Source organism: Phaenicophaeus curvirostris, chromosome 1 (genome assembly GCF_032191515.1).
Source record: "Phaenicophaeus curvirostris isolate KB17595 chromosome 1, BPBGC_Pcur_1.0, whole genome shotgun sequence".
NCBI lineage: Eukaryota > Metazoa > Chordata > Aves > Cuculiformes > Cuculidae > Phaenicophaeus > Phaenicophaeus curvirostris.
The window spans coordinates 68,228,720-68,254,459 of NC_091392.1; the positions used below are offsets into that span (position 1 = coordinate 68,228,720).

The 25,740-nt window shown below is 40.7% G+C and overlaps 2 protein-coding genes across 2 annotated transcripts in view; both read left to right on the top strand.

The window, feature by feature from the left end:
- The window catches only part of DERA (deoxyribose-phosphate aldolase), a 55,800-nt gene extending 41,685 nt beyond the window's left edge, over window positions 1–14,115 (top strand). The window contains exons 7-9 of the mRNA XM_069861858.1: window positions 6,661–6,773; window positions 10,976–11,125; window positions 12,857–14,115. Of these exons, the coding sequence (XP_069717959.1) occupies window positions 6,661–6,773; window positions 10,976–11,125; window positions 12,857–12,913 (320 nt within the window). The 3' untranslated portion in view covers window positions 12,914–14,115. The remainder of the gene's footprint in view (window positions 1–6,660; window positions 6,774–10,975; window positions 11,126–12,856) is intronic.
- MGST1 (microsomal glutathione S-transferase 1) overlaps window positions 1–25,740 on the top strand; it is a 274,023-nt gene that overhangs the window by 120,672 nt on the left and 127,611 nt on the right. The gene's annotated exons all lie outside the window — the stretch shown is intronic.

Genomic DNA, 25,740 nt, shown 5'->3' on the forward strand with positions numbered 1-25,740 from the left:
CAGCTAGATCGGTGCTGTTTTAATTTTATCACAGTTTAGGATAGTTTATCATTGTTTGGATTAGTTTAAGTGTGAACAAGTAAACGATGCAATGCAATTCAGTGTTTGTAAAGGAGGCTTAATGGGTGAGATTTTCCAATCGAGTCTAGTTTCCCCCACAGCATTTTGCTTTTTCACTCAGACCAGCAGGAGCATGTGGTTCAGTGCTGAGAACCTGAGTGCTTGCATGTAATCTGAAAGAAGAAGCCAACCTTTATGTTGCTCCATAAAGGAGTAACAACCTGTTTTTGCAGCAGCCTGTGGTTTCTGGTAAAGTGATGAGAATGAATCTTGTGATTCCTTCTTAAATATCCAGCTGGGTTACTTAAATATCCAGCTTTAGCTGGGTTACTAAAACTTAGCCAAAGCAGGGAAAGTCACCATCTAGCTCTTAGCCCCTAGCCACATCCATATACCTGTATGGAGACACGGGTTCAACCCCAGCTGGTAGCTAAGCACCACGCAGCCACTCACTTGCTCCCTGCTGCTGGGATGGGGAGAGAATTGTAAGGGGAAAAGCGAGAAGGTAGGTAGCCGCCGTATAATTATGGAGATGATGGTGGTGGTAGCAGTGAGAGGAAGCAGTTTGGCTGCTCTGTGCTTCCTTGCATGCTGTGGAGTGCTTCCACTAGATCTTATGGAGGTGCTGCAGCTACTCTCACCACTAGCGCACTGCCCATCCTGTTTTCAATTTTTTGGGGTTCTTCTGCTTCCTCCCCGGCTCTTGGGTGTTTTGGTAGCTGTTAGAACAGCCACATCTTAAAGCTGATGGTAACTGATACACTTCTGTCTCTAGATCTGTTACTCCTTTGACCCTCAAAATGCACCATGGCTGCCAGTTTCTTTATTGCCATGAGTGTTGTGCTGGAGGAGGCCATGGGTTTGGGCACCCTGGGCAAGAGCTGTGCTACCAGCTGCCCTGGGTGTGCTGGGGTACACTCTTAAGCTGAGCGTATGCTAGAGTATAGAGGAAATTTGCACTGATGTCTCTTGAATTTGTGCCTTGCTCAAAATCATTAGAGGTGTGGCAAAGATAGCCAATAACATAGTTTGTAAAGGAAAACAGTGTTGCAAGTGGATAAGCTGAGAGGAAAGGTGTACTTTTTATCAGTAATTACAGTAAAGGTAAGATTAAGTGTTGGGATGCATTGATTTATTTCTTCTTTTTACCTTTGGCTTGTCATGTGTCATTAGGCATCTTGCTTAACCAGTTCCAGTAATGCCATCTGCAGAATGAAATAAGGTTAATATAGATCATATACTGCAAAGCCCTTGATTGTAATACATGACACACTGTTTTAAAGAAGAAAAATGAGATCTCAGTAGGGAAACATGAAATTAAACAAGCAGATAACAAAACAGGGATTCCTTAAGCTTCCTTACTGTCCCACTAGTCACTCTTGGGACAATATCCTGCTGCTTCCTTTTTGGAGAAGAGGATGAGTGCCTGCTCCAGCAGAACATGATTGCCTGAACTACTTCTGTACCCTAGCATCTCCCAGGACTGCTTCTGCCTGTCAGTATGGGGGGAGACTGGGAGCATATTTCCTCCTGTGCATTAGTGTAGTTTGAAGCATAAAGCCAAGGGCTGCGATTGACAGGGATTCCAGTTGTGGCCTTTGAACCTGGAGCACATAAATTATTTATCTTCTCTTTCACCTTTCCCTGTATGAAATAGGGATGGATTGGAAGGAATGCTCTAAAAATAGTAAGAGCCCATCCTATATATCTCAGCAACAGAAGATGGTATGGAACTTTCTGTTGAACCTTCAAAAAAACCCCATTTTAAATGAACACAAAAGAAACTACTACTAATTAAATCAGTATTTTATGGAGGCCTGTGGTAGGCACTATAATAGTGCATTAGTGAGGTATGTGTAAAATTCAGCAATGGTGCATTCTTCTAGACTTCATCTACAGGCAATTTTGAATACGTATGGGCTCAATAATTTGTCCCTTTGTGTGCGTGCATAAGTGTTCCTAAGGGTGTCATTTGTCCTGCAAAATGCCTGTTGCTGGAGGTGGTGTACAAGAGAGGAAGCATCGGTTCCGAGTCTTGAAAACCAAACTGAGATGATGGGATGGATAATCAGAAAGATTGTCCTATTTGTAAGCAGACATTAAACATGGAGCCCAATGATGTGATTACCCACCATTTCCCACTTCTGTGCAGGCACTTTTCCCAAAAGAATTGCAAAAATAGACAGTTCACAAAAGACCAAATTATAAGCTAACAGATTTCAAAATGGTGGCTTAGACATGGGCATGTGAAAACTTGTATAGATACCTAAGTGGTCTGGCAATGCAGCCATGTGTGATGGAGCTATGTGGTGAGTTATTGCTGAAGTGAGTTGTCACTGCTTCGTATCCTTGTCCTCCTCAACAGCAAAGTTAAACCAGCAGGGAATGTATTTTATGTTGCCACTGGAGTAGGGTAAGAACATGTAAGTGGGCAAATGCGGTGACTCAACTAACAAGAATTGCCTGCTACATTACCCTTTTATACCTTGCACTGCATCTTATTTTCAGAGGGTTGATAACCTGGTTGCCCCTAGTCAAGCTAATTGTGTGTGGAACTTAAGACCCTTATTTTACATACTCATAAAATAGATGTGTAGCTAATGGGACTTTATGCACATTTGATAATGTACTATTTTATCATTGTTACCTTGTTGGCATAAACAGGAGGGGCTTTTGCAGGTCCCTTCAGCAGCATGCCTCTTTTTGCCACCAGTCTTAAAAGTCTTGGAAGGGTTATGTATTCACTGTGTGTCACTGCATATTGTTATATCGGAGCTGCAGCAACCAAGATGTATTTGTGCTTATTGCAAGTACTTACAAAGTAGCATGGCATAATCGTACCTCTGCAAGCATCTCTTTCTAAACTGTTGTTTAAAACCACCAGACACATATTTGTTCTTTATTAAGGGTAAGGCAACAGCACAGAGTTTGTAGTTATCAGATGATAGTCATTCCCCAAGGGCATTTGAAGCACTTTACAACCAAAAAGTTGTGATTACTCGATGATTGCTATAATGCTTATTATTCCTTATTGCTTAGTTATGGAACTAGAGTGTTTTCTGGATGCTATCATCTAAATAAGATGCTCCAGTTCTCTTGCTTTGCCCTGCCAAATGCTTGCTGAGAGGCCTTGGGTAGGTCACTCAGCTTCTGTATACCTCAGCTCTACACCTCTGCTTGGGTGCTACCGTAAATAAACCTGTGTGAGTATCTAGACTAGAAATAATATGATGGATTTCATCTTGACCTCTAGGTATGGACTCAGGCAACATGCTGTGAAGACACTGATTTTCTTTTTAATGTGTGCACATTCAACTGGTCTTTGGTAGGGTGCAGTGTCTTAGGGTCGTGCTGTGTATGGGAGGTAAAAGTGCAAGGGAAGAGGGGTTTTGATATCTTAAAATAGTCTACTTGATTTCACAAGATGTGTGACTGCAAGCCCAAGTGGTCTGGCTGCCCACAGCACTGAGAGCTCGGTGCTCCTGACTAGAGAGTGCCTTTCAAAGAGAGGATGCGGCATTGTTCACATTTCTTAAGGTTTATGCAGTTTTCCGTATCTGATTAAAGTAAGCTGATACAGTTTGTGCTTGCCAGGCTGTGGTGCTGTAATGTATCACACGCAGGTGGGTTACTGGGTTGGCAGCAAGCCCACCTGAAACAGGCATATAATGCTGCTGTGTTTCAAAAAGGGTTTGATATCTCCACTTTTTACTGATTCAATGAGTCTTAAATGATTCGCTGCCTTGAAAGGCAATGTACTGTTGTGGTTACTCAGAGGAAAAGAGTAGAAAGTGTGGCCTTTTGTAGGCTCACTGGACCTAGAAGCCTACCCTGAAGAACTAATTTTTTTTAAGTCTTTGATTTAATGTTTCATTGAATCACGTAACATACTCTAGGGAAGGAGAAAGCCATCCAGCATGTATTTTAACATTAGCCTTGATTTTTTGAGTGTATACAGTAACAGGAAAATGAGAAGATGATTGAGAACATGATTTAGTTTCTAAATCATCACCTAAATTTCCAGATGAAACGCTGTATTTAATTCCTTAGACTTGTTTTTGAAAACCTGAATAACAAACAGATTTGGTGAAACTCATTACTGGAAGGTTGGCATAAAATGAACTTAATGAGGTGCATTTTACAGCAGTGTTTGATTTTTAAATCCCCCTTTTCCTTCTTGAAATCTAAACATAAATAGCACCTTCCATTGTGGTGTGCTCTGCTAGTGTGCATCTTCGTTCTTCTGCAAGAGACTGCATGCAGTCCTGCTAGAAAGCTCTTGAGTCATAAATAGAATTTGTTCAGGAAATAAAAATGTATTGTTTTCATTGTTAAAGGATGCTACTAAATTGGCTGTATGTTTGTCTAATAATCACATCTAAAGCTGATTATTCTGGTAATAGCCTTAAGATATTATTTAAAAATAAATATATAAATGCACTACTTTTGTACTAATACTAGTTTTTAATCTCTTCTTGTTTCTATGAAGTCTGAATGAGATTTTCAAAATTGAATAATAATTTGATCCGTTAATCTTTTGAAGCTAGTAATTTTATTTTCCCCTCTTTGCAGTCTCTGAGGCTCACAAATGAATAGAGCTTCATTACTGGAGTCTGCATTTAATAACCATTATCCATTATCTTGTAATTAAGACTCCCTGTAACGAATCATGAGGACAATGCAAAAATACATAGTACATTTCTTTAATGAACTGGAAAATGTTCATCTTGTTCTATTTAGTAATGAGTTGCTGAATAGTCGTTAAATCCACTGGAGAATAGAGCTAGATGGATTTTGAAGACTATCTTGAGTTTGTGGTTAATCTATTAGAATTAAAATTTCATCTTCTATTTTTATCAACAGCTGATTAGAAGTCATTCTGTTTGACCAAATTGATTAGAAGACCATATACAAGGGCAGCTGTTGTTTAATGAAAGTTTTTAATGAAACTGTACCATAGAGACTTGTAATTATAAGACTTATAAAAGCTTTGACTTACCTTATAGCAGAAAAAAATGAAAAGTAATGCACTGAAGGACTTTAAGTGCTACATTTCGAAAGGGAAATTAAAAATATAATTTGGTGATGTTGAAGTTTCACTTCCACTGTTACTTGTTTTAATGTGACTATCAGATGTCCGTAGTGTCTCTGTGGAAGGGAGTAGCTCTGAAATATGTAACTCAATTGTCTCTCCTATGTGCTCTGTTCTTAGTAAAGCTCAATCCACTATTAACTGCCTCTTTAGCACACGGCACTTTCTCTGGAGTTAGAACTTTTTTTGCAAATAACTGTTTCTCTTTAGAATGAAAATTTTCATAGGAGAGTGCAATTTAATCACCAGTGGGCTGAGATGGTGCCTAGACAGGAGCTCTGGAGAGAAAACCGTGGTCTTGCAAGACACGGTGTTTGTTTACATTTAAACCACAGGATGCAGAAACATGCCTGGCTTTGTCTTAACTTCCCATCAGGCTGAAACCTAGCTATGTGCCAATCAACTGCGTCATCAGGAAGATATCCAGGGTCTCTGGAGTGTACTGCAGCACACCATCAAAACATAGTCTAGATAACTCTTTAGTTTGAGCCAGCAGTGAAACTTTCCTTGCTTACTCTAGGGTATGTTGTAGAAGCATCGTCATTCAAATAAGAGACAAAATGGACCCTAAGCCAAATTTGAAGTGGAAGCAGATGCAGTTCCAATTGACTGAAGTGGATGATGCACTACTACATGATGTTTGAATTATCCCTCTTCCTATCCCGATTACCTTTGATAATTAACGATCCCACAGTACACCTTTTCTAAGAAGTAGGTTCCCAGGGATGAAGTACTCCCTAATGCAATTCAAGAAGTTTTGTCATTGTATTGTGTCAATGCAGGATCATGCATAGGATCACACACTGCAAGGTAAATTTTTTTGTTAGTTTTCTAGCTTTTTGTTATATCGTGCTGCAGGATTCATTTTAAGCTAACCCAGAGCAGCAAGAATGCACAAAACCACTACACAGGTATTCAGGACAGACAGTGTGGAATATTGTTCACTGGAGGTACAATACTGGACTACCAAATGTGAGACTAAATAGATGCAAAGTTAAAATAAAAAAACTGATGAAAATTGTTCCTATTCAGAAATATCCTTGTGGAAATATTAAAATATTGATTTATATGCAAAATTTGTTGAGAGGAAATGATTTCAACTGTTGTGGTTAGTCAGACACATTCCTGTTAATAAATATAGCTCCACATATATTGAGTGGCCGTACAGGAACATATATTGGACTGTTCTGAAGGGATTCTTGCTCTAATAGCTAGAGCAAAGAATTAAGAGTTGGGATGTTCATTTAGCCACTGGGATGTCTGACTTGCTCAGAGATCAGATGAGTATCCTTCTCTTGCTCTATCTTTGACCAGAACAAGGTTAATACCGACACCACAGGGATGTACATGGAAATCGGAGAGTCACAGAATCACAGAGCTGTAAAGGTTAGAAGGGACTTCTTTAAAATTGCTGTGAAACAGGAGAACATCTTGGTAGGCGGTGAACTATGTATGTGCAGAGTGGTTCTCGTTCTAAAACTGACATAAAGATTTTTGCTTCCTTTCAGGTTCTGATTTTATAAAGACATCTACAGGAAAGGAGGTGGAAAACGCAACTTTTCCAGTTGGAGTAGTCATGATGCGAGCCATTAAAGAATACTACTGGCAAACTGGCAACAAGGTAATTTGTGCTACCTTTATAAAAATTAACCAAACAGGCTCACTCAGAAGGAAATAAGACTATAGTAGTTTCAAAATGTAGAACATATAAACCCACATACATTAACTTCCATGGTTACATAAGCATAAGTAGTGGGACTTCCCTCTTGTATTTGATTTCCTAATGTTTGTATACTTAAAAAATAAATAATGCTTTTGGCTTTCTTTCCTTGAATACATGTCACTTCATTCCCTAGAGGCTCAAGCAATCTTGATGCATTCCCTCCTGCATTTGGGTTTGAGTTTTGTTTCACTATTTAAGGTATTTAAATAGTCTTTCTCCATTAATAACAGGGCAAGTCCTGTTGCAATAGGACAGAGGGTAATGGCTTTAAACTAAAACAGGGTAGATTTAGACTAGACATAAGGAAATTTTTTTGCAGTGAGGTTGGTGAAACACTGAAACAGGTTGCCCAGAGAGATGGTAGATGACCCATCACTGGAAACGTTCAAGGCCAGGTTGGATGGGGCTCTAAGCAACTCAATTTAGTTGAAAATGTCCTTGCCTATTGCAGGGGGGTTGGACTAAATGGCCTTAAAGGTCCCTTCCAACCCAAACCATTCTATAAAATCTCAAGCTGACAGGAATTGGCATACTCCCATAAACCGAAGTTGAGCTATACAAATTTGTAGCCATCAAGAGTCTGTCCAGTGTACACAACTGTATTTTTCCAACTGTATTGGGTTGTTCTGGTAACCCAAGGGATAAATTCTGCTCTAGCCTCTCTTATCAGAAGGCCTGTCCAAGGGGACAAGAAGGGAGACCCAGTTGGATCCTGTTCTCTGGGACGGAGGGACGGACAGGGACTGGAAGAACATTATGTCTTGGTATACAACTTTTATTTGTCAGATCAATGTCAAGTGAGGTCAACAGGGGCAAGGAGCAGGTGGGAGCATATGTCAGAGACAGTGATGAACTATCCATGTGCCCATCCTTGCACTGAAGCAGTGAGAAATGAGGTTATCCAGAAAGGCTTAAGCCACCTCTCACTTCCTTTAGTGACAGGCAGGTGGGTGCTGCCAATTAGATCTGGTGCTGCTGTGCAGCAGTGGGCTTTGTCCTCACCTACAGCCTCAGAGAAGGAAACCATCTGTCCTCAGCCTGCATCTCTTTCTGCCACGCAACAACTCAAGCAGCTGCAGTAGTATTGCTTCTGCAGGAGCATTTGTCACTGCTGCCAGCTTGAGGCAGATCTCTGGCGCCTGGTGACTTCCCTCAACACCAGCACTGCTTGCACGAGTTGAGTGCCAGAGGTTGGGCTCTGCTGCATTAACACAGCTTTGTACTTATAATTGGATATACATGTTGAATTCACCTTTTCCTTTAAAAGGATGCATTCATGGTATAAAATGTATTATTAAGAATGAGTGCTTATGTCTGTGTGCGTGTGTCAGTGAATTAGATGTAAACTGACTTTATATGCTTGTATTAACTGAAGACAATATTATCAGTGACAAGAGATTTCTAAATGGTTTCTTTAACAAACTAATTTTGCTGCTGTAGGAATGCTTTCTAGCAAGGTTTTGGCTGGGAAAACCAGGTTAATACAGAAATTAAACTTCTTCGAGGAAAGGAACAAGTTGCAGAGTAACATTTATTGAATGATAAGCTGTGGTGGTGATATGAAAAGTGTGCAATATAATGGGAAATAATCTTTTCCTGTCATTATCGAAGGACATACATAAATTGGTTTTTCTTTTGGGAAAACCCCCAATCCAGAAAAACTTATTACTTTTAATAATATAAGGGGAAAAGAAAATTCTTGAGGAGATGAACTTATTAAGCAAAATAATGAAATGCTGTGAAACAGCAGGAAAGTGGTAGCTGGACTTTGTACTGGTCTTGAATTAAATTCCAACCCTGCTTCCTTTTTGTGTTTTTAATGGCAGTCAGATGTGCCATTTGGAAAGCTGGTAAATGGAGGAGAGGACAGGCTTGTCTTTGTCAGCTTTTTTTGCAAATAAAAGAGCTTTCAGAATTTGCTAAAAGGGAACAGAATGCTGAACGATATTTTTAATTCTCTTATTAACTCTATTTTACCTGGTTTTGCCACAGATTCTCTCAAAGAGATGTAATATTTCTAGGAAGAAATCTGAATTTCATTAAGATTTCTCTTTTTGAGGAAAAACACATTCCCATTGTTTTAATTTATTGTCTAGAAGATGTTTTTCCAGTTGCTGTGGTTTAAATTCCTTTTGGAAATCTAATGTTTAACAGATGTATCCATCCATCCATCCATCCGTCCATCCATCCATCCATCCATCCACAAAACCGCGGTATTCTGGATTTATCAAGCTTTTCTTTTTATTCTTTATAATCTTATTTCAAATATGCTGTTATCTTAGCGCTTGAATGTAACAGGAGGATTTATTCTGTGTTTGTTTCTCCTGAAATCACTATAAAATAAAATTACCAAACACATTTAAAACCAGATACTTTTTTGATTCCACTATCGTATCTATAAGGTGCAAAGAAAGCCTCAGTGCAGTGAGATTTCAGGAAGAAATCAGAACAATAATTCTGTCAGAAGGAGGCTGATGGGAAGGAGTACCAAAGGTAGAGGTTTATGGCAGAGGGAAATGTGGAAAGAATCACTGTGTGCTACTGTACAGTTTGTTCACATTTAAATCTTTTATTTGGTGCAGAAACATTTTCTCCTAATTCTCTTGTTTGACAAGAGTTTTGTAAGCTGCTGCAGGCCATCATTTTGGCAAATGCAAGTGACAACATTTCTAACATAGAACTTGATAGCTGTGTCCTACAAGCTCTCTCTCAGAACAAGATGCATTTACATGGCACAGAATCACTGGGTTGGAAAAGACCCCCAGGATCATCAAGTCCAACCATTCCTATCAGCCACTAAACCATGCCCCTCAGTGCCTCGTCCACTCGTCTTTTAAACACCTCCAGGGATGGTGACTCAACCACCTCCCTCGGCAGCCTGTTCCAGTGTCCAGTGACCCTTTCTGTGAATTTTTTTTTCTGATGTCCAGCCTGAACCTCCTCCCCTGGCAGAGCTTGAGGCCATTCCCTCTTGTCCTCTCCCCTGTCCCTTGGGAGAAGAGGCCATCACCTCCTCTCTACAACCTCCTTTCAGGTAGTTGTAGAGAGCAATGAGGTCTCCCCTCAGCCCCCTCTTCTCAAGGCTAAACAACCCCAGCTCTCTCAGCTGCTCCTCATAAGACTTGTTCTCCAGCCCCTTCACCAGCTTTGTTGCTCTTCTCTGGACACACTCCAGAGCCTCAACATCCTTCTTGTGATGAGGGGCCCAGAACCAAAAGATGAGGTGACTTGGCATGTACCCCCAATGCCAGTCTTTTGGGGTACATAACCAAAAAAATGGCCTTGGGAGTACATGCCAAATAACCTCACTGTTAGCTCTGTGCAGCAGATTGATCATGGGATTCAAGACATGCTTTACGTCAAATATAGGTTTTTCTTGGCACATACCTGGCAGTTCATCTGACCCAATATGGCATGTCTCTCACATGAAGTGACTGAAAGCATATCCAGCATGTGTTGGGAGAGTTGTTTTGCAGTGTGCGTGAAGCACAAAACTTCCAATTTTTCGTAAAGACAGACCTGATTTAATTCCATTTGGAAAATTTTAGTGAAAATTAAACCTCTGATAGGTTTGAATGTACAGCCCAATCATGTAGCTGTGGTACACAGACTTTTTATAAAATACAACCATATCTCACTGCTCTCTGTATGAGTCACCTGCCTCATGCACTTAATTTCAGTGTCTTTAGTGATTGTATATTTTTTGTTGTATATTCGGAATTAGATTGTGACATGGGCAGCAGGTGATCTGCAGATATCCCACATCCTGCCTAAATCCCTTGGCCTAATGTGTGCTACAGGTAAAATACTCCCATTAGACCTCAAACCTAGCTCTTGAGAAAGTGCACTGGGGTCGAAACAATTACTCCCTCCGTTGCTGTCCCTTGGGATGAAAATGTTATCTTTTGCAGTGATGGCTGAGGCTTGATAGCTCTCAGTGCTGGTCCAGAGCTTATACTCTTTGCAGTCAGATACTTACTGAGTAGGGTTGTTAAATGCACCGCAGGCACTTTGAGACTGCCAGTCTACAAGTGCTAATTGCTCTTCTAGAGTTGCTGATGAATGAAAATGTGTATTGTACTTCTTGTTTCTATATAAAGGTTGGATTTAAACCTGCTGGGGGCATTCGGACAGCAAAAGAAGCTATTACTTGGCTTATGCTGGTGAAGGAGGAACTGGGAGTGGAATGGCTAACACCAGAGCTCTTTCGCCTGGGTGCCAGTAGTTTGCTGGAAGACATTGAGAAACAGGTTAGTTATTAACAATTTTCAGTTTGGTGGAGAGAGGTACTATTTCTTAATGTGCTGTCTTCCTGGTTTTGCAGAATATACTTTTTGGTGCTGCATAAAAGATAATAGAACATACATTTAATTCATTATTAATGACAAATTCACTTTCAGCCCAGTATTTCTTCAGATTTGGCCTGTCATGACAGACGTCTGGGACTTTGATATTCCAGAAGCTGGGAATGGCCTTGGTCAGATTTGCAATGCAGTGAAGAAAGAAACTCAGTTTGTACATATACAGAGTCTTTTGCAAATGCGTGGTAGTGCACTCCCCTGCGCTCACCAGTAGTTGCCTGTTTAACTGATCCTCAAGATATCTCACAGACCCTTTGTGTCACTATGCCACAACTGTTAACAATGTATTTCCATGCTATGGAGAAAGTCGCGTCTCTTCCTACATATGGTACTGCTGATAGAGAAGTTTTTACATACTGATTATTTCCCGGGGAAGAAAAGCAGTTTCCTCCTACGAAGACTCATTTTTCTAATTGCTTTTAATTTTGAGTGATCTGGTCACTCTGTTTCCTGGCAGAGAAATAGTGTATGAGGTGCAGTGGTAATGTGTAGTTCCCAGTGGGAAGAAGGGTTCTGACCTATCTACCGTGACCTGCCTCACTGGCACATGGCATCAACCCTGAAGGATATAATGTAGTTTAGAACAGTGTAGTGTCATAGGAAATGCTAAACCATTGCTTGACTTCACTCCTCTGTTCATTAAACGCAGGAGATAAGGTGATATTAGATTTAACCAAGAAGAAGTCCTTGTGCTTTTGCTTCTAGTGGGAGAACATGAGATATAAGGCATTTAGAGGAGAAAAAAAGCAGCAGTCTGTTCTCTTTCCTAGCAACTGAAATACTGACAGGTCTTAAGAAATATGGAACAGCTGAGAGATGTCAGGTGAATATTCATGACTGTTCAAAACCCCTGATTCACTCCTGCAATGAGAATAATATTGGCTTCCTTCATTGCCAGACTGCCTCTGCCTCACTCTTGACCTAAAACCATGTCCCTGGTTATAAGAAAGCAGCATGAGTTTTTTTGTCACCACTGCCGTCACTGCTAAGTCTTAAAACACAGCCAGTGATTGTGTCACATGATTTATTTTGGTTTCCTAAGGGTGGCATCCTTTTATCTGCCAGGGATTGCACAAATGCCCCAGTCATAACCAAAGCGCTACGGTACTGTGCCATCTGAAAACATGTAAGATAAAAAGTAGCAATTATTACATTCAATAAAACAAACAGGTATTTAAAAAAAAACCCCAAACATAGAAAATGGGGGGAACACTCCCCCGCCCCCAAGACAGTATAGTTAAAAGAATAGTTTGAAATGAGCCATATAAAAGCATAATCAGCTTTGGATATTTGTAATATCACAAAATAATACTGGAATCTTCAGAATCAGATTACAGTGTGAGTAAACGTTGTCATCCACCTGGCTCTTTTTGAAAGCTTAGTTAAAAGCAAAAAGTCTTTGTTTTTTTTTTCTTTTTTTGTCTAAGCAAAGCAGCAAGAGCCCTTCGTTCAGATCCTATAAACAAGTATATAAAGGTATAGCACATCATATTTTATGCACACGCACACACACAAATATCCATCATCTTCATCTGGCATGCCTTTAATTTGTTACTTCCTTGACACAGTCAAACTTATAGTCATATATAATTCCATCGTAAATTTTCTTTTTTCTTGCAGATTTTCTATCATGTGACTGGCTGTTATGCACTTCAGCATGACCTGGCAACGGCTTAGATGCAAAATCATCTCAGGATTACTTTTACAAAAGAGGTCTTTAAGCGAACAGCATTCTGAAGTCTTTTGACAACCGAGTGCATATGATAGAATTAAAGGCCTAATTCTCCCTTCTTCATATTTTATAGTGTTTAAAATATGCTCAAGTCTGCTGGTTGTACTTGATCCAAAAGCAGAAAAAAATTGTAATTCTGAAATAGTTAGTACTTAGAGATTTGAGAAGTTAATCTGGCAAAGTCTTCCTCAGACCAGCCTGAAAGGCTTATTAATGGCAACACTGAAATATACTATGAAAAAGATTTAGGTGACCTGGCAACACTTTGCAGTCACAGAATATGAAATATCTGTGGAATGTTTCATATTGCTAATTAAGAGCTACTGATCTTGGAATAGCTTTCCATTCACCTCAGACAAAATCTTCTGCCACAGATGTGTTGCACTATTAATTGTTATGTTGATTCACTTTCAAGCATTGTAACCTGAGAAAATGAAACTTGGCTATTACTTCCTTTTATAAAATGCCTCTGTAGCAAAAAACCCCCTTTTTTTTAGTATTTTTTCCCCCGAAACTTGGGCTAAGACATCCATATTTAGACCCTTGAATAAAGGTGGCTTGATTTCTAGAATAGCTGAGTATCCACAGTTGCTGCTGAAGTTAATGGGAGCTCTGGGTGATCAGAACAACTGAAAATCAAGCAGCCTTTATATAGGTGCCTAACTATGCATTCAGGTGCCTATTTTTAGACATTTCGCTCTTAAAATTTTTGTCTAACTTTCTTAGAAGCTCCCATTCCTATCTCCTGTCATTTTAAAACACATTCATGCAAATCTTTCCATTTTAATGTGTGTGGGGGGGTTGACTGTCAGTTTGCATGTGTCACTGCTATGCTGGCTGAACTTCAGCTTTGCCATTCTAAAAACAACACTTTCATTTAAAAGGTGTTTTGAATTGTGCCCTATATGGAGTTTACGGCTTTAATGTAAAAAGTGCTATTCTTGGAGCACATTAAGAATAATACCAAAATCATCAACACCTTTTAAATATCAGACTGGAGCTAGTAGATACATTATTTCAGAACCGCATTCTGCTCACTAACCAGAGTTGTAGTAAAAACTTAATTATCTTATCATCACGACTAGTCTCACTGACTTAAGTAGGTCTCATCAGGGAAGTAGTAGTAGGAGGATTTTACTGTAAATCATGCTACAATGTACATTTATTACAAAGAGATCTGTGCTTCATAAAAATAATAACTTGGTTATTTATCTGGTTATTCCACCTGAACCACTAGTGCTCTACAAAACACTTTGGACAGATAACAAAGCTGAATAGGGGAGAAAAAAATTAGACAAACAATACATACTAGTAAAATTCTACATGCAGTGTTCAGTACTAAAAAAACACCTTAATTTCCCAGGAAGTAGTTCATTCAAGGCTCTCAGCCTTGTTTTGGTTTAGATCTCAACAAAGAAAATGAGGCTGAGTTGTGACTATAGTTTCACACATTTGTTTTCCTGGGACGTAGCCTTTTTTGCCATGGGTTTTCCTTCTGATTTCACTGCCAGTTTCTTGAAAGAAAAGTCCAGTGCCTGTTTACATGTATAGAGGAAAATTCTGCTGCTGAGCTTTCAGAATACAGAGCCTGTTACATAAAGTCAACTCCCAACAGGTGCTTGCCAGGTTGACCCTCTGCCATGCTCTCCCAGGAATCACACACTGGATTTTGCTGCTGTTCAGCTCTAGCTGTATAAATGTTCGAGTGAATACTTTCATAAATGACAGATTCACTGCACTTGCAAAGTACACTGTTGTTGTTGTTGTTTGTCTTTTGGATGTTTAAGGCCAAGACAGAAGCGGTTTTTTTTGGAAATGCTTTAATTTCTAGGTGAAGGACTCTGTGTAGTTCCTTAAAATTAATGAAGGTCCAGTTTGGCCACCAAACTATTTAATGTGAGTGCCTCTGAGAACAACCTCACTGTTTCCACAGGAGCTACATGTTGATTAACGAACATGCCAGGAGGAATTGTTTGTATTTCTGTTGACAGCCCCTTTTTGTTTTGATGTGCACATGGGTTGCTGCTGGTTACTTTGCTTCAGAAGGAACAGGCTCCATTTGAAAGGTTCAGCTTCCTGAAAAGGCAAAGATAGCTTTGTCATGAACATTACAAATCCACCAATTTGAAATACTGTGCAACCAGTGTTTTGGGGGAAGCTGGATTGGAGAATAATTTAAACATTTTTTCTGTTGAAACCTGTAATTTTTTGGGGGGTGGGCAAATATGAAAGTTAGAGAATCTGTAAACACATTCAAATAAAAGATGATTCTGGTTTCAAGGTAGGTGTTTTTTCTTTTTTGAGGAATAAGCAAAATGCTCAGTGTTACAGAGTGACTGGTCGTTAACTTCTCTTCGAGTTACGTTCATATTGTCTTTGACTGTGGACCCCTAATGTGACCCAAAGCCTTGTCTCACTTCTTCTACAGAAGCTGCTGCTACCAGCCAGGTATTTTTCTATTGACAGGGATAGGTGAAGTGAGGGAATGAATCTGAGCCAGGGTTCCCATCAGGAGCAGCAGGAGACCAGACTGGAGACATAAAACAGGTCATGTCCCTAACAGCTACCAGCAGTGCAGGTTGCACCTCCTGGACATGGAGGCAGGACTGGAGACCAGCATTCCCACAGCATTGCTCAGGGAGGTGCTGAGGGCCATGGGCTGAGCTGAAGTGGGGCTCCTGACTTCTGCTGTGAGTGGAGAGAGACTGGGCAGGGCCAGAAGCATCACTGGGCTTATTCCAGAACTGAGCTTGTGAGACAGCCAAGTAGATACGTATTAGTCAGGGACTAATATGTATTTTGAGCTCAGGTCAGAAGCTGGTGTGGCAGGACCTGGGAGTGCTCACAGTGTGGTCTCCTAAGCTTGTTGCCCTTTGCCTTGCCTGGCATTTCCACTGCCACCTCTTCCGTTTTTCCCAATGCTGGTGGCCATTTGCTTCTGTTTAGTTCCTGTGGTCAGGAGACAGTTGATATTCATTGAGGCTGCTGCAAGTGGCTGTCACTTGTGCAAGCTGCACGTGAAAGTCACTGGGGACCTGAGCTCAATCGGGAACCAGGATGGGCTGGCACTCCATTACTGCATAGACTTTGGGAAAAGTTCAAATTTAGTGACGTGTGCTTCAGGCCATTAGAAAAGGAACAGGCAATTATGCACTTCCATCTAAATATATATCAGAGTATAACATATGTTTTGTGCAAGTCAGTCTTGTATACTAATTTATTATTTTTATAACACTTATTCATTTAGGATTTTAAATAGCTTCATTTTGTAGACCACATTACTCTGCACAGAAGAGAATAAATTCAAGAAGAAAGTCTAGTAGAAACTGCAAATCTGGAAGATTCTACATCAGCTTATTTGCAAGAAGAGGGAATTGGGAGAGAGGTTGAGCTTTTTTCTGGTTTGTAGGAAACAAAGATATTAAATAGTAATTATATGTGAAGTGTACATATCAGCTGGGGCAAGTAATACTTTGATATCTTTATTTCATCCGTTGTATAAGTTCATTCTTTCATTTCCTTTGTGAAGCTGGGAGTGTACATTATGTACCACAGCACATGCTACTGAGACAGAAAACACCAATCTACTTTTAATTTTCTTTTACACAGTTGGAACTTTGGCTCTCTGCCTCCCCTGGGGGGAAAACCAGAAAACAACAACAGTAAGTTTTATCTAAATCTTGGCTAGCTTTTGCTGAAATTACCAGTGGTGACATCTGGATGATATGTGTGCTGTAAGAGCAGAAGGAAGGGACTGCTTTTAATTAGATTTAACCTGCCTAGGAGGGAAAGACAGAGTTTTGTCTTGTCAGTCTTTGTTTAAAAGGGCAATCAATGATAAGAGTATTGATAATATGCAAAGACACAATAGGTAAAATTACTGATTGATCAGTTCAGTTTTATTAAAACCCCAGAAAGCTGGAATTGTGCTAAATTAAGAGCTGCTAAGACTTAAAAAGAAAGAAGCACCAAGAAAGGTTGCAGTCCTTGCACTCTCCAAAAGCAGGAGTAAGCAAGTGATGGCTGACTATCAGGTCCCAAACAGCTATTATGTATTGTAGAGACCTTTTCTCTGTTGTAGGCAGTTTACAGATCCTTCCTCTTCTATGAGGACCTACAGTAACCACTTACCAAAAAAAAAAAAAAGTGTGACAAAGTTGTTTTAGTATCCTGTAATGAAATTTAGCATTGATGCAATGAAGGAGCACCAACAAGATGCTCTAGCCATTCCTAATGAGTCCAGTGATTTTAAGCAGCTCTGTTTTAAGCACTGGGGACATCTTGTGGATTGCTAATTCTTTGAAATTGCAGAAAATTTGGTCTTCTGTAAGAAAAGCTTTCTTGAGGCTTAATAATTTCAGATCTCTAAGATCACAGGAAGTGTTTGAAAACACTGAATTGTAAAAGCATCAATTTAGAATTACTTCCTTAGCTGAGATGAAAACAAAAGATTTTTTTAAAGAATGTTAACAAACTGAGGAAGCCATACTGGAATTGACTACATATAAGTCTTGCTTTCTCCATGGGAGGAGTAGAGGAAGAAATTTTGCAGTCTCAACTGGTGGAGATTAGCATCATTTCTATGCAGTGCAGTTTCATATAAAACCAAAGACCCAAGTGGATAATGGTTTGCCCAGAAAAACAAGGGAAACCTTTATAAGCTTTTTTTTTCTTTATCAATAATAGCACAAATGCTGGTTTTACTCAAAGACTTAGCTAAGTTCTCCCCTATTTACTAGTCATAACAAACAAGCAAACCAACCAACTGGTTTGGCCTCAGTCAAGACATAGGAAGCAAACCAAACAACTGGTTTGCTTCCTATGTCTTGGCTGAGGCCAATGACAAGACTGATTTGGTAATCCCATGATTTGGGGTTCCTATCACTATCATAACCGAGAGAGCAAGTGGGCTGGTGGAGGAGCCTGCCAAGGCTTACCAGACCGTGAGCTTGCTGTGTGAATGCTTGCTTTTGGGGGTGGAAAGTGCTAAAACTGTCTGTAGTGATTACTGGGAGAACCTCCCCCACCACACTAAAGCACAGAACTGAGCAACCAGCTTCTGAGGAAAAGCTGGAGAATGTATTCTCCATTATTTAATTTAATTACATGTAAGTTGATTAAGGATGTTATCTTCATTTCCAAGGGAAATAAAACATTCAGCCGGCATCATGTCAGAAGTCTGCCTGAAGGCTGGCACATTTCAGCATTGGCTGCTTTCTGCTGTGAAGTCTTGGGCTTTCCTCAAAGTACAGGCACTGTCTGACCCAGAACGTGATTTCTTGCTCTAATTTATTTAAAGGCCAGAGCAAAGAATGACTATCGGGGCTCTGAACAAGAAGTGCTTTGTGTTCTAGTTAGCACAAATCTGTCCAATTCCAAAAAAACCTGTAAGTGCCATCACCTCGTCTAATAGTGACTGTAACGAGGCCTCTGGGAGGACAGTGACAGGAAGATGTAGATAAAGGAAAACCAGAGCCGTAAAAAAAGAAGTTGTGAGAAGTAAGAGAGATCATCACCACTGCTGTTATGGCTTCACAGACGTGTAATCTTTTGTGATCTCTTTGGAACAGGAGGTAAATAATAAAACACAAGGGAGGGAAAAATTAAAATAAATGTAGTGTGTGAGTGCATGTTAAAACAGATGTCAGATTAAAAATAACTGAAAAGAAAATTCTACTGTAGGGGAAAAACTGCTTTTTCCTTTAACATTTTATATTCCACCTTCATTAGGCAGAAAGTGAAAGAGCCATAAAGGAAAAGGGGAACTTTTGTTGTTTCCCTCTGAATGTTAAGAGAAACCTAATGCTTGTGCAGGGGGGATGCCCTGTGACTTGTGGTGCTGGAACAAGTCTCAGGGTGAAGCCCAGAAGCAGCAAGGATGTTAAACAGATGTGTTGTGTACAATGAGGCCTGAACTTGGAGACTTAAAGCCACAGTGCTGCATGTCAGATTACTTTGTCCTCTCCAGCCTCCTTCTCTTAGTCCCTTCAGGGCCGAGTCCTCTAATGTTGTAAAAAAAATACTCCAGTCTAGTAGGATCACATCATCCAGTTATGTCCCTCTAACTACAGATGTACGCACCAGGGACTTGGTTCTAGTTTCTTCAGCACTTTTAAACAAGCTATTTCAGTGTTTCATGACAGCAGAGTAGGGAACATCTACACAAATGAATTTTTCCCCACAGGGCGGCCAGACCACACCCATCCTTGGAGATGGCAAGTACTCTCAAAAATACTGGTGCCACTCTATATTCATCCCAGGTCTCTTTGTGCTTCAGAATGGCTCCTAAAAATTCATGGGCTGAAAAGTGACCTGCCCTGCACCTGTTTTAAGCTCAAGGAGCTTTAAATAAATACGTTGGAGATGTCCTGAGGCTGCTGGGAACCACTGCGGTTCTTGGGGAGCTAGCACTGGTTGTTTGGCTTGCTCAGATTAGCTAATGAAATTAGAATAATCTTTATATGGTTTCCTCCTTTATTCTGGGGTGCAGCTTTTAAAAAATACAGCATAGCCCTGTGACTAGTCCCTCAGCTTACAGGAGGAGTCAGAAATGACAGGTAACTTTATCTACCTTTGCAAAGTTCATGTCCATCATTCTTGAACAACTCGATGGGATCCAAAGCAAGCATATTCCTACAATGTTTTAGAAAAATATCCTCATTTTCCCTGGCATTATCTTGAGTGAATTCCCACAACTCCTATTTCTTTACGACACTTAAGCTAAGGAGTCTTGCTCTCTATGACTACCTGAAAGGAGGTTGTAGAGAGGAGGGTGCTGGCCTCTTCTCCCAAGTGACAGGGGACAGGACAAGAGGGAATGTCCTCAAGCTCCGCCAGGGGAGATTTAGGCTGGACATTAGGAAAAAATTTTTCACAGAAAGGGTCATTGGGCACTGGAACAGGCTGCCCAGGTAGGGGGTTGATTCACCTTCCCTGGAGGTGTTTAAGGCACGGGTGGACAAGGTGCTAAGGGGCATGGTTTAGTGTTTGATAGGAATGGTTGGACTCGATGATCCGGTGGGTCTCTTCCAACCTGGTTATTCTATGATTCTATGAGTCAGCAGCTGAGACAAAGGTAAAAGACATCCTAAAAGGTATCACCAAAAGACTGAAGGCAAAGAGGTTTCACAATTGCTGAAACTTTTCCTCAACTTGTCCTGAAAATGCCAGGTTAGATTTCAGTACAGAGTCCTACTAACAACAACTGATGATGATCCAGAGCATGTTAGCATTATGTTGGTTTAGAATTTGCCAGAAAGGAAATAGTAGGTGTAGCCCAAAGCAGCTCCACGCAGCCAGTCAAGGTGAAACAGGTACATTAGCAACATGGGCGAGGACACTACTGGATAAATGTATTGTGCTAGACTACACTCAAGTGAGGCTGTGTTAACCACGTGTGGCGTTTTCAGAGAGAATCGCTAAGTATTAATACACACTAACTCACTGGACGTGCACCACCTCTGCCCACAGACTCGCTCTCAGAGGCACAGCAGAGAAGCAGGGACCTCCCCAGTAAAAATGACTTTGCCAGCAAAAGTGGGAAGGCTGAGGTCTCCAGGAGGTTTCACCTGTGCTCTTCCCACTAATCTAATTCCATTCACTCCCCACCCCTGCTTCTCTCTGAAAAGAAAACTCATAACCTTCTGCTCTGAGTAGAAAAATAAACACATAAATAAAATTCACTTCAACTGCAGGAAAGTATCTTGTCGTCTTTTAATTGAGTATGTGTTTTCAGAGCTGCCTCCTCCAGGGGAAATTTCTTTGTTAAGCATTAATTCCATTTCATTTTGCTGAACGTGTCTGCCATTTTCTCCATCAGAGGGCTGCAGAGCAGTGTGTTACAGTGTCTGAGGAAATGGATTTAAACCTGTATATGTACTTTGGGCCTCATTTCCTGCTGTATAGCTCTCCTGAACTCAATGGGGTGTAAAACTGGTGCGAGACATGGAGAGAGAAAAAAAAAAAAGTGCAGCACCTCAGACTACATCGGTGCTTTGGGGTTTGCAGATGAGATTAAGAAACATGGAGATGCCTAGACAGAATTTAAAATACACATGTGACAGGTAAGGCAGATGAGCAAGTTAATTGCTGCTTGTGTTTTTGAACACAGCATAATTGGTCAATAGGGTATGTTTCCAAGAAGAGTAGTGAAGTGCATGAGCGAAGCACAAGGAGAGCTTTAAATCCTTCCTTAGAAACTACACTTATTCTAGGCAGAAGTTAGATTCTAACACTTGTAAGAGTCATAAATGTTACATTCTCCATTGTGCTCCAATTATGGCGTTGGCGAGCTAAGTGCTTGGACTGAAATTGTCTAGGTAGATGTCTTCCTCAACTGATGTTTCTTCTAAAAAAAGAGTCAGAAAATAAAGCTGAATAAAAATTTGGAGTGGGCTGGGGGTTTTCAGCCCACACAGAGAAACTTTGGCAGTTGAGCTCTGTGAAATTCCCCCATTTCAAAGCATGAACTTATGGCAAGGGAGTGAATGGTCCTGATCCTTGGCATCTGCATTTAATGATGTTAGTACAGCCTGTGGTGCCAGCAGGAGTGTAATGCCAGTGGCAGGCAAAAGCTAGACTAAAGGGAGAGAAAGACACCATCATGGGTTAGAGAAATGAAGGAATTGTGGAATGACAGTGAAAGCAGGGAAAGTGGAACGGAAGGTGGAGGAGGGAGGGTCGGGGAGATGCCTCAAGAACTGATAGCTTCACAGCAAGAGTGAGGTGATCTAGGCAATAAAAGTGACAGTGAACCCAACAGAAACACGATGCCTCATCAGGACTGAAGAAAGACTGAGACCAAAGAAAAAAGTTCACAAACATAATCTCCCATCCAGTAATTTAATTTGGGAGTGGCTGGAAGAGAGAGAGATGGACCAGGAAACAACATCACTAAAAGTGACATTTACAAAGGTTGAGATACAGTGGCATAAGCAACCTTAGTGTTTTGTAACTTTGAAATGCTTTGCCCTCCAGATCTCATTGTTTATTCCTTGTTTCTTGTTGTGCAGGTTGTAAATTTAATTCGTCGTAGCAATTAACTCATAGGGGCAGGGATTGATTTTTTGTTGTTGTTTTCATGCAGAACTTGCTGTGATCTGTTGTGATTCCTGGCTAGTGACCTTACATGTCCTTAATGCAGAGAGGAAATACCATGTTAATGGAGGTAAATGTGAATTGCAGCAATGGGGGAGAACCATTTGATACAAAATACTGGGATTATACCGGGTGCACCAGGCAAAAATAACAAGTGGAAAATTTAGAATGAGTACCAACAAGTCTTTCTGTATGTAGGTGGATGGGGCTGTTTGGCAGCCCACAGAGGAAGCAGTAGAAGCCCCCTCAGCTGGGACTCAAACAAGTATGAGACAACTACGTTCAGAAAGCGTGGGGATGGATGGTCTAATGGGTTCACTTCATCTTTAACTTTCCTGATTCTGCACAGCCTTCCACAAAAGCCAGCAACAAAGGAGTGTCAAAAAATGAAATGCATATTTATGGATATTTCTGGAGCTGCAAACTATGAAAAGGAATCAAGTTGTTCTCATCCATGGACTGAAGTTGAGAGTACACTCTAATCCAAAAGGATATGAGCTCACAGAGTGGTGTATGAAAATCTTATAAAGCTCTGCAACACTCCATAAATAATTTTCAAACAAGAAGCTTTTTGTTTCAGTGATGGCAATACTAAAAAGGAAGAATGGCAAATAGCCGTCAAAAAATGGCTGAAACAGCCTGCACTCTGTACCAATGTTAACTTTAATTACTGCAAGAGCTACAAGCAGAGTTATCAGTCATTTATTAGAAACTGCAGATGATCATTGCAGAGGTTTAGATTAACGCGGGCCAGAGCCTGGTACCTTGCCAATGGGGCACCACGTGACAGGCAGCCCATGGAATAAACATTCTGGCATGTCAGCATGCTATAAATCCTCCAAATGAAAGAAATTAAAAAGCCAGGAGCAATTTTGAAGGTGATTTATGATTGAAGGTGCACTTACGAGTGCTTTTATTGTCACAGGAACATCTTCTTTCACATCCTTAAGGTGACAGAACCACTCCGCTTCCCTCTGGATTTCGCGGGCTACTCTGTGACAGCACACGGTGTGGAGGTTAGCAACACAGGAGTGTTCTGGGCAGTGGGGGCATGTGGGCACTTTAGCAGCTTCCCCCCTGTTGTTAGGGTTAGCTTTGCACAGCCTGAGGGTGAGAGAACTGCAAATTGTTTCTGACATTTTATGTATGAGCAAAAGACACCGGTTGTGGAATGGTTTGGATTTTTTTAATTATTCTTCAGCTATACCATAAGCATGCTTCTAAGTGCACATATAAACGTTTTATAACATGGATTTGGAATAACACTTGAAAAATATACTTAAGAATAGTTCCTGAGCAGAAGGTATTCTTATCAAAATAGCAATCTGTTGCAAGTCAACCCTTTGCTCTATACGTATAAGATGCAGCACTATCTGTTAGTGTACTTCTAGTGTAAATACTACTAAATGTTTTAGTAAAATACAATTTTAGTACTAATATATATGTTTTCTTAAACAAAAAGTGCATTCACTATAAACTGAAAGGCAGAAGATTGCAGTTTGCAGGCAGAGTACTCTGTTGCCTATGTAAAGAATAGCAGTGACAACACAAGTGAAAGCCTGAATATGTTATATATCCAAGATATGAGCACGACAGTTAGTCCTGCCCCAAGCCAGTGATACCCTGGGCCATGGACACAAACCTACCTGCAGCACTGATGCCTTCCAGGTTTCTACCAGGTACTTCGCTTTGTGCCTTTTGTTATTCTGGGGTCCCACAGTGGGTGCCAGGCACATGTATCAAGTAGGGCCAGCTGGTTTGGATCCATTTGGATAAGCAAGCCTGTCCGATCATTACTGCTTATGTTCATAGCTGGAACAAAACTGTAAAAAATGTAGACTACCTGGGTGATTATTAAAGTGAAGGGTTTACACATCTCCCGTCGATGCTTATCTTCTATAGGTGATCATGAATACCTGTATCAATCTAAAAATATTTCTTCCATATTTTCCTGTGGCTGATTTCTCAGAAGGGGTTAATTTTGCATCTACTGATCCTTCTGATGTTCCCATCCTGGGGCAGCACAGCAAAACAACTTTTGTAACTTGGTTGGAAGTCGGCTCTTCAAAGCCAGCAGCTCAGGAGCTGGCTTATAAAACTCTGCATGTGTTTACTGAACCTGATTTTTCTTTTGCTGGGCTTTAAATCTCTGCAAGGTTCTTTCACCCTTTTCGGAGGGGAGGGGCAGGCTCAGACCCACTCACAGCCCCACTTCTATCAAGGCTAGGCAGTGTCTCCTCCCTGGGAACGCTGTGAGAGGGCTGATGGTACAGGGCACGATGCATGGGGACCTGCACTGCAGGCAGGCATATGTGACCTAGTGGTGAGCTTCCTAACCCTCACGTGAGGTGAATGTGGTGAGAGGGCATGAGGTTGAACTTTTTTCTAGCTTTCTTATGGAAGGCCTTTCTTGAATTTGTGTTTGTTTACATTTTGTAAGCATCTTGTACTGTGGTTTATCTGTTGTGCTGCTGATATTGACCTTGGATGTATAGTTCATGGATTGCCAGTTAATTACATGTCATTAATAAGTCAATAACCTGCTTTAGTCCTGATTTGCTTTAAACCATATGAATTGAGTAGCTTTTCTCTGCAACAACACTAATCTTTCTCTGTCCATTTCTCAGAAAAAAAACAACGAAACTGTAAAGCAAACATCCCCCTCGCCCCAAATGCAGGTATCTCTTTGCATGTACTGTACCTCATCCACGACTCTGAACAGAAAGGACAGAATGAGATTAAAAGTGAGCTGGACACTAGAGAAGTTCCCCATGGCACTGGAAATGATAGGTATAGCTAATTGTTTTCCAAAGTCACAATAACTCTGGGTTAGGGAGAAGACCAACGAGCTCTGGCAGCACAGGGAGAATACTGTAAGTTGTACAAATTGTGCTAAAGGAAACTGAAGTTGTCTCAAATGGAGTGAGTGCAAATAGAGCTTTAAGGTGTTCAGGCTTCCTTTCTGCAAAACGTGCGCAGAGGCACTGCAGCCTCGTAGCTCAGTAGCTTCCCCGCTTTTGTACAGACCAGGTGTTAGTTTTTTTGTGCACTTAGTCTGGTCTTGATCTATCTCTTCCCATTTTACTGATAAGGCTGCTAAGCAGTGGCTGCAATGACAGTAATAGGCACCTGTGGATCCTTATTTAATAAGAAATAGCCTGAGATAAATTCTCCATCTGCATAGTAGGATCATGTTCCTCCTTTTTTTTTTTTTTTTTTAATTTGGATCGATTTAGAAATCCTAAGCCATAATTTTAACAAGGCAGATGCTGCTAGAAATGCAAGATGAAACAAAAAATGATTTACTCATTACATTGTATTTATAACAAGAACATGAGTAGATGCAGTGAAGGACATTTTAGCATCTGTCGGTGCCATAACAAGTTCACTATCCTAAGTGTAGAGGCATGTCTGAAATGGTGGCCTGCTTGCCAGCCACATTCCTCAATAAACCGTGGGGCTGCAATCCCACCACAAAACCCTACACACCCCTCGTTTGGTATTTCAGTTTTAGAACCTGATCTGCTCCCACATAGAGTATCCGTGGTTTTGTTAGTGGGTCTGCCGGTCCCCCGCCCCATGAAATCTGCATCAAATCTCCCAGCGGGCAAACTGCTCTCCACTCACCAAGAGAAATCTCACTTTCACAGTTTGTAAGGATGCACGCCTTGTCTCG